This window comes from Lissotriton vulgaris, chromosome 7, assembly GCF_964263255.1.
Source record: "Lissotriton vulgaris chromosome 7, aLisVul1.2, whole genome shotgun sequence".
Taxonomy (NCBI): Eukaryota; Metazoa; Chordata; class Amphibia; order Caudata; family Salamandridae; genus Lissotriton; species Lissotriton vulgaris.
The window spans coordinates 201,310,493-201,322,984 of NC_141695.1; the positions used below are offsets into that span (position 1 = coordinate 201,310,493).

Here is a 12,492-nt window from a genome sequence, read left to right on the forward strand (position 1 = left end):
GATTTATGCCAGGCCTTCTTTTCGATTCCTTTAGACGAAGAGAGCCAGTATCTTTTCGCTTTTAAGCTGGAAAATCGCGTTTTAACATGGTGTCGTATCCCTCAGGGGTATACAGAAAGCCCATCGATTTTTAACCAGCTGCTGAAGAAGAATCTTGAAAGTCTAGTACTGCCCAAGAACTCGGTTCTAGTCCAGTACATAGACGACCTCCTAGTTGCGTCAGAAACTGAGGAAGCTTGCAAGGTAGACACCATCACCTTGTTAAATCACTTGGCCGAGAACGGACACAAGGTGTCTCCAAGTAAATTGCAGTATTGTCTGACTGAAGTGCAATACTTGGGCCACAGGATTGAAAAGGGAAAACGGAAGGTGTCTCCAGACAGAATAGAGGCGATTATGAAAATGAATGCGCCTAAAACACAAAGAGAAGTCAGGATGTTTTTAGGCATGGTCGGTTATTGTCGGCAGTGGATAGCCAACTTTTCACTGAAGGCAAAACCTTTACTACAACTGACGCACAAAGGAGTAAGTGATCCGGTACCATGGGACAAGGATTGTTTGATAGTGTTTTTGCAGCTGAGGGAGGACTTATGTCGTGCCCCGGCTTTAGGAATGCCTGATTACACAAAACCATTTTTGCTTTACTGCTGCGAAAGAGAGGGTTGCGCTTTAGCAGTTTTGGCCCAGATACACGGAGATGCGCGTAGGCCAGTTGCTTATTTTTCGGCTACATTAGATCCAGTAGCCGCAGCGTTGCCCGGATGTCTCAAATCCGTAGCTGCAACGGGTGTCAGCATTGAAAGATGTGAAAGTGTGGTAATGGGACATCAGTTAGTGGTGTACGTATCGCATTCTGTAGAATTATTAATGACCAGGACTAAGACTCAGCATCTGACGAATAGCAGGCTCACACGCTACGAGCAAGTCATATTGGCTGCCGAGAATGTGACCCTAAAAAGATGCTCCGTCTTGAATCCTGCTACGTTGATGCCACTTCCAAATGAGATTGACTATGAAATTTGTACAGATCATGACTGCCTTGATGTGACTGAACTATGCACCAAACCGAGACCAGATATCGTAGATGAGCCATTGACTGACCCCAATGAAATATTCTTTGTTGATGGTTCATGCGTAAGAGACGATATCGGTCAGATGAGAGCAGCTTATGCAGTTTGTACTATTACCAGAGTTGTGGAAGCCGCCTGCCTGGAAGGAGTACATTCCGCTCAGGTAGCTGAAATCATTGCTTTGACCTGTGCCTGTTTAGCAGGTAACAAAATTCGAGTCACCATATACACCGATAGCCAGTATGGTTTCGGGGTAGTTCACGACTATGGGCAGTTATGGTCTCAAAGAGGTTACATGACCTCCTCGGGTTCTCCTATTAGGAATGGAGAATTCGTGAGATTATTGTTAGAGGCATTGCAAGGTCCGTCAGCCATAGCAGTTGTCAAATGTGCCGCGCACACGAAGAACGTAGACTTTGTGTCGCAAGGCAACCGTTATGCTGATGAGGTAGCACGTTACTGTGCAGAACAAGGTTATTCTCACACTAATGTAGAAGTGGGGGAAATACAGGAAAGAACTGAATTGACAATGTTGTTAGATACTGTAGATACATGGGATGAGTTGAAATGTGTTCAGGAAAATGCACCAGATGATGAGAAAAAGGGCTGGGAGACAGCTGGATGTACAAAAAGTGAAATGAACTTTTGGATTTCTGCAGATGGGAGAGCAGTTTTACCAAACGAACTCGTTAGTCCAATGGCAAGGAAATTGCATGGATCAGCACACATAGGTAGAGATGCTATGGTGAGAGTATTCAGACAAACGTGGTTTAATCCGAAGTTTAGAGTAGCGGCAGAAGCAGTATGTCAGCGTTGTGCGATCTGTCAGCAACTAAACGTAGGAAAGAGAACACCAGTCACACTGAGTCACATTGGGAGGTCTGGGGGGCCTTTCAATAGAATGCAGCTTGATTTCATCGAAATGCCTCAATGCAATAGACTTAGATACGTCTTAGTGATTGTCTGTATATTTTCTAGATGGGTTGAAGCTTACCCGACACGTAGGTGCGATACACTTACAGTAGCAAAATTGTTGCTTAGAGAGTTGATACCGAGGTTCGGGGTGCCATCCTCTTTGGAATCGGACAGAGGAACTCATTTCAATAGCGAAATAGTGAAGATGTTATGTTCAGCCTTGAGTATTGACCAGAAGCTCCATTGCAGTTATCGACCAGAAGCTTCAGGGATCGTAGAACAAATCAACAGTACAATCAAGTCCAGACTTGCCAAAGTTTGTTCATCGACATCCCTGAATTGGCCTGATGCACTTCCATTGGTTCTTATGAGTATACGTAGCACACCAGATAGGAAAACAGGTCTGTCTCCACACGAGGTGCTAATGGGAAGAGCTATGAGATTGCCATCGGTTCCGACTGCAGCGCTATTGAACATCACAGACGATTTGATCTTGGACTACTGCAAGGGACTATCTGATGCCATTAATTCTGTGTCCCTCCAGGTCCAGGCTGCAGAGGTTCCATCAGCACAAGACTTGTGCCATGACTTGTGTCCAGGGGACTGGGTCCTGGTGAAGAAGCACGTCAGGAAGAATTGTCTAGACGTGCGTTGGAGAGGACCGTTCCAAGTCATACTAGTTACGAACACTGCAGTAAAGTGTGGAGGTTTGCCCAACTGGATACACGCCTCACACACCCGAAGAGTGCCAACACCTCTGGAAGAAACAGCTCCTCTCTCGGACGAGAATCCAGCGGAAAGCGGAGAAGCCACAGAGGGGGAAAGCCAAGCTGTAGAGGTGATTGAAGAGGCTGAGCCTGTATCGGAGCAGGCTGCAGACGATGGTCAGGACACCAGTGAGACCGAAGTCGTCTCAGAAGAAGAGAGTACATGGGAGTTCGAATCAGATAACGGACAAGCTGTAAGCGATCAAGAAACCCGTCCAAGGACAAGGAGCAGGAGGACAAGGAGTGACGAAGCTAGTTGGCCGGAGAGAAGGAGGCCAAGCTTAAAAGCAAATCAAGAAAGAACCCTTGTCCCGATTTCTGAAGAGTCGGATCAAGAAGAAGAAACTACAGATTCAGGCTCTGAGAGTCCGAGAAGATCGAGAAGGGTACGTGTGCCCTGCAGAAGGTACGCCACCCCAGAGTGGACTTATCTAGCAGATGTCTTGGGGACAGAAATCTGGGAGAGTGAAAGAAGTGAAAGTTATCGATCTCGATCCATTTGTGGCAGTGGAGATATGGATGTTGACGCCTGGACTCGAGACTGAGGGGTTACTGACTTTCACACTTCCCATACCCCCATACCTAAGTCGGATCAAAGATCTAGGGCCCGATTCACAGAATGAACTTAAGACTCAATCCTAAACTTACTACTATTTTGGTATTCACAGAATGCACTTACTACTTTTGGCATTCACAGAATGAACTTACTACTTTTGGTATTCACAGAAGTTAGGATTTTGTCTTAAGTTTGTCTTAAGACAAACTTAAGACAGACTTAAGACAGACTTAAGACAAAATCCTAACTTCTGTGAATACCAAAAGTAGTAAGTTCATTCTGTGAATGCCAAAAGTAGTAAGTGCATTCTGTGAATACCAAAATAGTAGTAAGTTTAGGATTGAGTCTTAAGTTCATTCTGTGAATCGGGCCCCTAGTGTTAAATCGATTACAGTTTCCGACTTTTGATCATCAAATACCAGAACAAGAAGAAAAAGTAATTCGGTTTGAATTATTGGAACATGTTATAAAAGCTGCAGGTACGAGAATAATTGTAGATGCATAAAGACTTTTGTGTTTAAGCTATAAAGAAGAAGATAACCTAGCGCCGAGTGGAAAGAAGAATAAAATTAGGGATTACATTTAGAGGACGGAGAAGGGTTAGGGTTGTCTATTTCTGAAGATAAAAGACATTGTTATGAAAAGAGACTTTTGTTGATTAAGAGCACTTCACAGACTGAAAAAGCAAATAAAGCAAACCAAAGACTTGGAAAAAGAAACTTTTCTTCGTAAAGGAAAGAGCTACGCTGTTTTTGATAACATGGAGAGTGGCAACCCAAACCGAAGAACCAAATGCATAATAGGTACACTAATAGCAGTAGTAATTTTTCTTATTATCACAGTAGTTACCACATCATACATGGTAGGACATGCAAGTGAAAGAGAGACAACAGATGTAAAGCCTGTAACGACTTTGAAACCTGCTCTTGTTGGGAAAAAGGAGGAGAGCAATGTCATCCGTGAAAAGACGTTACTGGCAAATGAAGCTCGTAGGTTACACGTAGACGAGTCACAGGGAAATTTTAGGTCAAATGCATATGCCAAGCTATTGTATGAGTATATCGATGCCATGGAGGCCAAAGAATGCTATGTATGTATGCAATTGCCGGCTTCCGTAGACGAAGGCATCAGATATCATCATCTCCCACTGACATATGGGATAACATGTAGTTTATTGCTCAGTATATTTTATGGTAGAGAAGGGTTCGAGTACTACTTTTCAAATTATGATTCGGTATTGCCTGAAATCCCGAATTATAAACAAATGAATAAGTGGGACTATTATAAGAAGGAAGACAGATTGACAAAGTTCTTTCTTCCTTGGGATACATTAGATACTTCATATGCACGCAGAAATAATCTGACTTGCAAAGTGTCAGAAATAGAGAAAAAGTTCATAGGACAAGTAGATGACAGATACAGAAGGCAGAAGATTCCGAAAATGTCAGGACAGTGGAAAACAGATTGGACCGAAGAAGAAAAAGCACACAAGAAGAAAGGTAGCAATGGTCCAATAGCTTTGGATAGAACACAGAAAGGAAGGTTATGTTTAACTCGAAGCAAGACATATTATGAGAGTGTATTTGTAGGTGAAGTAAATTGCGAACATGCTTTTCGTTTAGAGTACTATACGAAAGATTTTATGAAAGGGATGCAAGCAATTCCAAATGTATATTTTGTATGTGGAAGAAATGCCTATGTAAAACTGCCTGACAATTGGTATGGTTCGTGTTACTTGGCAATTGTCTTCCCCAAAATATATCATGCAAAGGATTTAGCGATCATAGAAGGAAAGGCTTCGACAAGAGCGAAAAGGGAAGTAGGAGATGCAGAAGTAGTTGGAGACATATTTGGAGCAATGTTTCCTATGTTAGGTTTAATACTTAACGATGTTAAGATCAGGAGACTAGCTACAGTAGTAGATAGATTATCTGCAAGTACTGCAAGGTCATTAATGCTAGTAGAAGGAGAGATGCAGTCGATTAGAGCAATGGTTCTTCAGAATCGACTTGCTTTAGATGTACTGCTAGCAAAAGAGGGCGGAGTCTGCAAGGCTTTGAAGGTTCAAGAATGTTGTACTTACATTCCAGACAATTCAAAACCACTTGAGAAAGTCATACAAAACCTTACAGAGATACATCGAGAAATCGAAGATTTATCAAAAACAAATGTTTGGGAGAAAGTAGGTCATGGAGTAGGAAAGGTTGGAAGTTGGTTTGCCAACCTTGGTAAAAGCATTGTGTGGTATATACTAAAACCTGTATTAATAGTATTGATTTGCATAATCACATTATTAGGGTTAGTTAAACTGTACAGATGGTATAGGTCGAACCGGTTACAAAGATCCATGAGAGAGCAAGAAAGGAGATTAGCTGCTTTACAAGATCAACAGTACAAAAGTTTAAGAGCTCTCGAAACGATAAAAAGGGGGAATCTTGTAACTAGTTCTGTGTAAAGGTGTTATTCAAATTGCATTTAGTGATGACTCCTAGAGGTCATCAAAGGGGGGAACTGAGAGAGCGCAATTTGAATAAAACGTATATCCGGACCATATTTACAAGCATATCGTATAAACGTGGAATCTATAACGTGAAGTTAACACTTGTAGTATAAAGTCAGCCGATGTAACCAATGTAATAGGAAATGTATCTGTATCTATTCTATAAAGTGCATTAGAATTAGAAAGGCCCGTATACATAGTGGGCTAATATAGAAATGTATAGTAATGCTTAAGAATAGTAGAATGTGCAAAACTGAATAGACGTGTGTAATCATGAAATGGAGAAAACGGCGAAACGTATAGCGACAAAATGTGCAGGGAATGTATAGCACGATGTAAGCACGAGAATAAATGTTGCGTTATATGTAGAATGTATTCACTTATAAGCAAACGATTTGCTAAATTCAATTATATATAAATGTGTGTTAAAGGTTATACTGTGTAGAAAGCTTTTTGTAGGAATGTTAGAAGAGTTTAGGTCATGTGTGATTTTAACCTAACTGACCAAGAGTTCGCAGGAGTGTAGTCCGCTGTATGTAATTTAGTGGGCTCACAGGAGTCGTGAATAGCCTTAATTTGAATGTGCGAGACAAGACTCAAAGGTCTTGCTAGATTTAAGGTGACAATGTTGGACGAAGTTTATGGCCTAAACGTGATAAGAGACGCTTGGAATTTGAGTCTTGTTTAGAAATGACCGTTCACAGTACCAACTAAGGTTACGAATACAGTTGTAAAGAATAGAGTTCTGCTGAGGTGATAGACTTTTGCTTCGAAAGTGTCAATTGGAATGTCAAATGAAGTCACCAGCAAGAAGACGAAGATGGTGCCTACGAAGCAAGGTCAACTTAACGGACGACGTGAAGAGATGAAGCTATGGAAAGAGCTAGAAATGACATCATATGTATGTGTACGTGGTGGGCGTCAAGGGGCGTTCCACCCATACTGTGATTGTGTATTTAGGGACAGTACCCCGAGGAGAAGTTATGCGCAGATGGCCTGAGGAGAGAGAGAAAGAACAGAGCGCAAGAGAGCAGTAGGCCGAGGACCCTTAGAGAGCGGATGGGTAGGCAGAGAGGGAACTGCTTCTCGACATAAGTTACCATTAGGGGTTAAGAGAGTTTGAACTTCTTTGGAAGTCAAACTGCTGACACCTTTTTTAGGTAAGGAACTTGCGAAGTAGGGATTTCACCTAGTACAGAGTAGGGACAGAATTAACTTGTTTATTCCTTTTGTAGATGACGCAACAGGACCACATTGTGTTGATGCTTTAATCTGCAGATTTGGAATTGACTTTAATTGTATTCTTTTGTATACTTGTTGAATCTTATCCTGAGAGGATTGTATATGCAACTGATATTAATTTTATATTAAACTTTTGAACTTCATCAGTCGTAAGTGGTTCTTCAGAGTTGCGTCAGTTTATGGGGTTAATTTAACCTATGCGGGGTTTGTCTTTTACTCAATGACAGAAAATAACCGATCCAAATTGACGAATGAGATTAGTATCTAAGTGATCAAAAAGGGTATCAAAATCTCATTCCCCGCAGGCATTTACCACACAGGTGATCTCTTTTCAACCATTTTTGTTTCCATCTGCTTCTTATTTTCAAATCCTTCCCATAGGAACCCACCTCATTACAGCATACGTTAAATTGACCCATGAGTTTACTTTGCCTGGTAGAAAAAGTTCCACCATCTTGTGGTGCTGAAGATAAATTTCAGGACAATATAACTATCTAGAACAACTGACTCATGAAATCCACTTACCATAGACATTGACCAAGATATTGTTCTCTGCTGGGATCTTGTGTTTTGCTTTCACCTTCACTGTGTATTTGCCACTGTCTGATTTCATTGCATTGGCAATTCTGATGTTCCCCGGGTAGGTGATATTCATCCGGTCTAGGTAAGTTGAGTTGATCTGCAACAGAGTGGAATTCACAACCCATGTGACCAGGTCTGCGGAATGTCTTTCCCATGAGATTGTAGTGATGTCTTCTGTTGGGGTGTACATGATGGGAATTGATATCACTCCGCCCTCCATTATGTCCACTCTTTTCGGGGTGGTCAGCGTTAAGGCTTCAGCTGTGGGAGAATAAGAGTAAGGGGATTGGGCAACAATTTGGAGTCTTAGATCACACATAGAAAACTTAAATCAGTAGCAAACACGGGCCAAAGCTGAAAGAAAGGCAGGGGCACACACGGAATAGTTGACTGATAAAAGAGGTAACATTACAAATGACCTTTCTTGCGTAACTGGGGAATTGTTTGCGAAGTGGAAAGGTGCCCAACTAAAAATAAAAGTGCTATGGTTGAGAAGAAACACAAACCAAACAAAATGCCAAACTATGCTCATCAGGGGCAACAAAGCAAGAATAAAAGATTAATAGGAGGGTTAAAGAAAAATAGAAATGGAAAAATACTTCGAGAAAGAAAACAATATTGCAAGTAAGATGCTATCTGAGTTAATGGCTCCATGTTGCACTGTATGGAGATTCTGTTTGCTAAGGTTTCCACCTTGATCTCTATCAATTTAACTGTTCATATTTGAAAATATGAATGTAGTATTTCAGCCATTTAGAGCTTGGAGGGCCACCTGACCAGCCTGCCAGATCAGTGGAGGTCCTGGCCTCTGCCCCCCTGGTGGATGACTATCCAAGCCTCACATCTCACGAAGGAAAATCCGGTACTTGGCTTGGGATTTATATAACAAACTCACTAGTAACAATATTTAAACTTCCTTCTAATTTACGTTTGACAGTCCAATTTTTAGGGCAAATCCCAGCCTCCGGTGGCATCCCTTTGGTGGCCGGAGGAAATGGGTCTGCCACCTGTTCCAGCGGGCTATGCAAAAAATCTGGGTGTAAAATGGCAGGATGATCTATCCTTTTCTGCCCAAATTCAACAGGTCACAGCTGCCAGTTTCAGCAGCCTGAGGAACCAGCGGAAATGTATACATCTGCTGCCAGAGAGCTGCCGCAGAACCGTAATCCACGCCTCAGTAACTGCCTGAAAGGACTACGCCGGCTTACCGGCTTACCTTGTACAGAAACTCCAAATGGTCCAAAATGTGGCTGCGAGATTAATCAAGGATGTTCCTTTTCGGCAACACATCACTCCGCATATTAGAGAACTACATTGGCTTCCAGTAGCCAAGAGAATCAAATTCAAGGTCTTGACCCTAGCATTTCGGGCATTTCACGGATCGCACCTTGCGTATTTGAAATAGAGGCTAGGTGTTTACACACGGTCACCTGTTTTGTGATCCTGCTCCCAGAATTTACTCTGCACCCATCAAGTGAAGAAAACTCTGCTGGGTGGCATATCTTTTGTTTTTGGGGAGTCTAAAGTGTGCCATTCCCTTCCCAACTCCTTGCGTCAAATATTCTATGAAACACAATTTAGGAAGGCAGTCAAAACGTGGCTTTTCAATCTGACTTAATTTGACATTTCCTGATCACTGCCTGTCTCCTGTTAGTCACCTTTCACTTTAGTGCTGGGACACCACCTAGGAGGTAGCTGTTCGCACTCAATAAATGGCTGTGATATTATTAATTGCCTATCTATTTGCTCCAAAAATTCTAGCGGCCATGGCCAATTTTGCACTATTACTTCCAGACTACACATATTTCACTGGTGCTGATTTGCACCAACATTTACACCACGGGAGAGATGAAAAAAAACATATTCACTGATTATCCATTTCAAAAACAACATTTTTCACTGGTTGCCTAAATGGTACTAAATTGCATCAGCGCTGGTGCAATCTTGGTAATCCCTAATCTCGATATAGTCCCTGCAAACCGACCCCTGCAGGAGTGTAATCTAGTGAGACTTGCTGGAAGAAGAGTTCCAGTAGTGTAGGGTATTTCAAGAGCTGTCAACCACTAACATCTGACTTTCTTTCATACATAGGGAGTGCACACTGCCTTCGCAGCTGACACGCCTGAACAACAAGGGTCTACCATCCCTACAATATCACATAAACTCATTTTGCAAGTTTGTTTGAGTAGATAGCTGGCATTTGAGACTGAGACAATATTTAATATTGTGGGAGATGGGCATTTGCGTGTCTATAAATCTGCTTGAGTAATACATTCTTGATGTGAGAGGTAGTGTGCCTTGAGATATGCACGTTAGTTTGTTGGTCTTTAGTTTGTGTGTTGGTGTGTGTTTATGCGTGTACGTGGTGTGCCCATATGTCTCTACACGTGTGAGACATAGGCTTGTATTTGGGTGGAGAGGAAAAGAGACTGTTGTGGTTTGCTGCCTCGCCCATAGAAACGGATTGGCAGCTTGAGGCACCCACCATATGCCAAGGCCTTGCCTCTTAGAGGGTAGACAGATGCGTCTCCTCGTAGCTCCCACCCTTGCAAGACCCCTGCTGACCGTGTTCGCGGCCTGGCGCTCATGATGAGACCTATGACGCAGGCACCATACTGCAATGATAGACTGGCACCCTGTTCTTAATTTGAACAGATGGTTTCTGGTGCTCAGCACCGGCACTTAATTGTCAACACCAGCGCTTGTGACAGGCTGCCACACGGTGGTGCTGTCTGGCTCATCTAGAGAGGTGACCAAAACAACAGTTAATTATGAATTAAATATACATTAACAGTCACTATTGTCTGCTGCCCAAGCAATTCTTAAAACTTTGGGGGCCTGAAATAGTTCGAATTGTTACGCTTTCAGAATTGTGATGGTTAGTAGTTGTGTTGTTGGCAGCACTGGCAAGGGCAATGTATGGTGCAAGCAGCATCGGCCTCTTGACGAGAGCCCTAGCACTTATTCTTGTACAAATTAAGCACTGCAAGCGCCCTCTAGATATATTCGGGCAGTGGCCTCGGGAGACCAGCAGCCCATTTGTTTAATACCGTTTTGGACAGAACTGACCCTCAGTGTGCTTGTGGCTACAATGTATAGTAGAGGCCGGATGGCACTCAGCACCTGCCCTGGGTACCACATGAATCTTATTCAACCGAAAACATACCCAATTTGAGATCTTCCTTTCACTTCTCACACCCTTTAAGTTGTGGCACTCTGTCCCCTCAAAATCCTACAGACAGCTCAAATAGTAATTTAGGAAAGTATGAGTCGTATTTATTTACAAAGGGCATTTGGGTAAGTTTGACATCCACATTGTGCCAGCTACCTTCTGACAAGATAATCTAAGCTTGACATGAAACTTAGAAATTGACAAAATCAGCATATAATCTCTTCTTCAGAAATGTGTACAAGCAAAAAGCTCGAGCTCAGCATTGCCCTAGCTCAGAACCCATTTAGCCAGAGGTATAAATGCATGACAGGACTTGCTCACTGGCAACACTAGAAAGTGCTAGACTAAGGGGACACCCTTGTCACCGTGCTGCAGTGGCCATGCCGCCCTCAAACACCAATATTTTAGGCTTGCTCCTGAGCAACCGTCAGTAGATGCCCGACCCATTTCTCTATTTGCCACTTGGGCTGTCCTGGTTGGAGAGACAAAGATTATAAGCATCCCCTGTCATGTCATGTGTCCTCAAAAACTGCCAAACCCCTCAGTGGCCCATGCTAAGTGCAACATTGTCTTGCAAGGCATTCACGCGTCAGAATTGTGAGATGTATAGTTTTCCAAAAATCTTAACAATAAACTAGAGCAATACTAAATCGACCTCGTACCACCAAAAACCAAATAAAAAAAAAAATAGGCCAAAAACTTTTAGGCACAGAGTTAACAAACACCCTAATATCACCTCAAATGCGGTATTTAAAATGATAGGATGGGGGGTCAGTGATGCCAGCCCTCAGGTCCTGGGGGTGTCCAAGGGGCAGGAAAGGTAGTGTTTTTGGATACCCTGACTTGAGCCTCATGAATCCATATTCACTTTGAAATTTTTAAGTCACAATTTTGTTTTCTTGTTGATTTATAGCACTTGAAACGAGCACTACCGAAGGGCCCTCTGGGTGCCTTCCTCTCCCCATGTTGCTCAGGAGCATTGTGATTCCCTTCCTGGGCTGAAGCTCCATTCAGTGCTGCCACAGGAGAGTGCCCCTTGTGTTCGGCAGTGCTCAGGTCCATCTCAGTGGCTCCCCTGTGGAAAGGTCTTCTCCTAACTCTGCTACCGTCCTGCTGGAGGTGCGGTAAGTCAGGTGGTGCAACTCCAGAGAAGACATGATGGTGCCCACTTCTCCTGCTCTGCCGCTGCCAGCTGCTCACCCCTCTCTCTTTCTTTATCTTCTGCCCTCTCTTTCTCTGTCTTGCTCCCCCTCACTTGCTGTAAATAGGTCTTGCATTATTAAAAGTCTGAGCTAATGGCGTTGTAAATGATGATGCAACGCCAATAGCTCAAACTTTCTGTAATGCGAGACCTATTGCATTGCAAATGCTTGTTTAAGAGTAGGCAGTGTTATGTGGGACCACTGCCTGCTATTAAAAAATATTTTTGCATTCATTCACGAAGGGGTTTGCCTGTGGCTTACCACCTACTTGAAGTAGGTGGTAAACTGTGAGTGTTTTGCGACCAAAATTGTGGTTACAAATCAATGGTACATACCATTGAGACTCGCAATTAGAAAGGGATGCCCTTGGCACGCCCCTTCCCAATAGTGAGTCGCAAACCCTATTTTGCGAGTCGGTAATAGGTTACTGAGTTCACAAAAAAGGGCTTGTACATAGGGCATACTGATTTTGCAGTTGCAGTCATA

At 42.9% G+C, this 12,492-nt stretch overlaps 1 protein-coding gene across 1 annotated transcript in view; it reads right to left on the bottom strand.

The window, feature by feature from the left end:
• LOC147701192 (uncharacterized) overlaps nt 1-12,492 on the bottom strand; it is a 339,006-nt gene that overhangs the window by 183,640 nt on the left and 142,874 nt on the right. Inside the window, exon 11 of the mRNA XM_086929317.1 lies at nt 7,576-7,893. Coding sequence (XP_086785443.1) covers nt 7,576-7,893 — 318 coding nt within the window. The remainder of the gene's footprint in view (nt 1-7,575; nt 7,894-12,492) is intronic.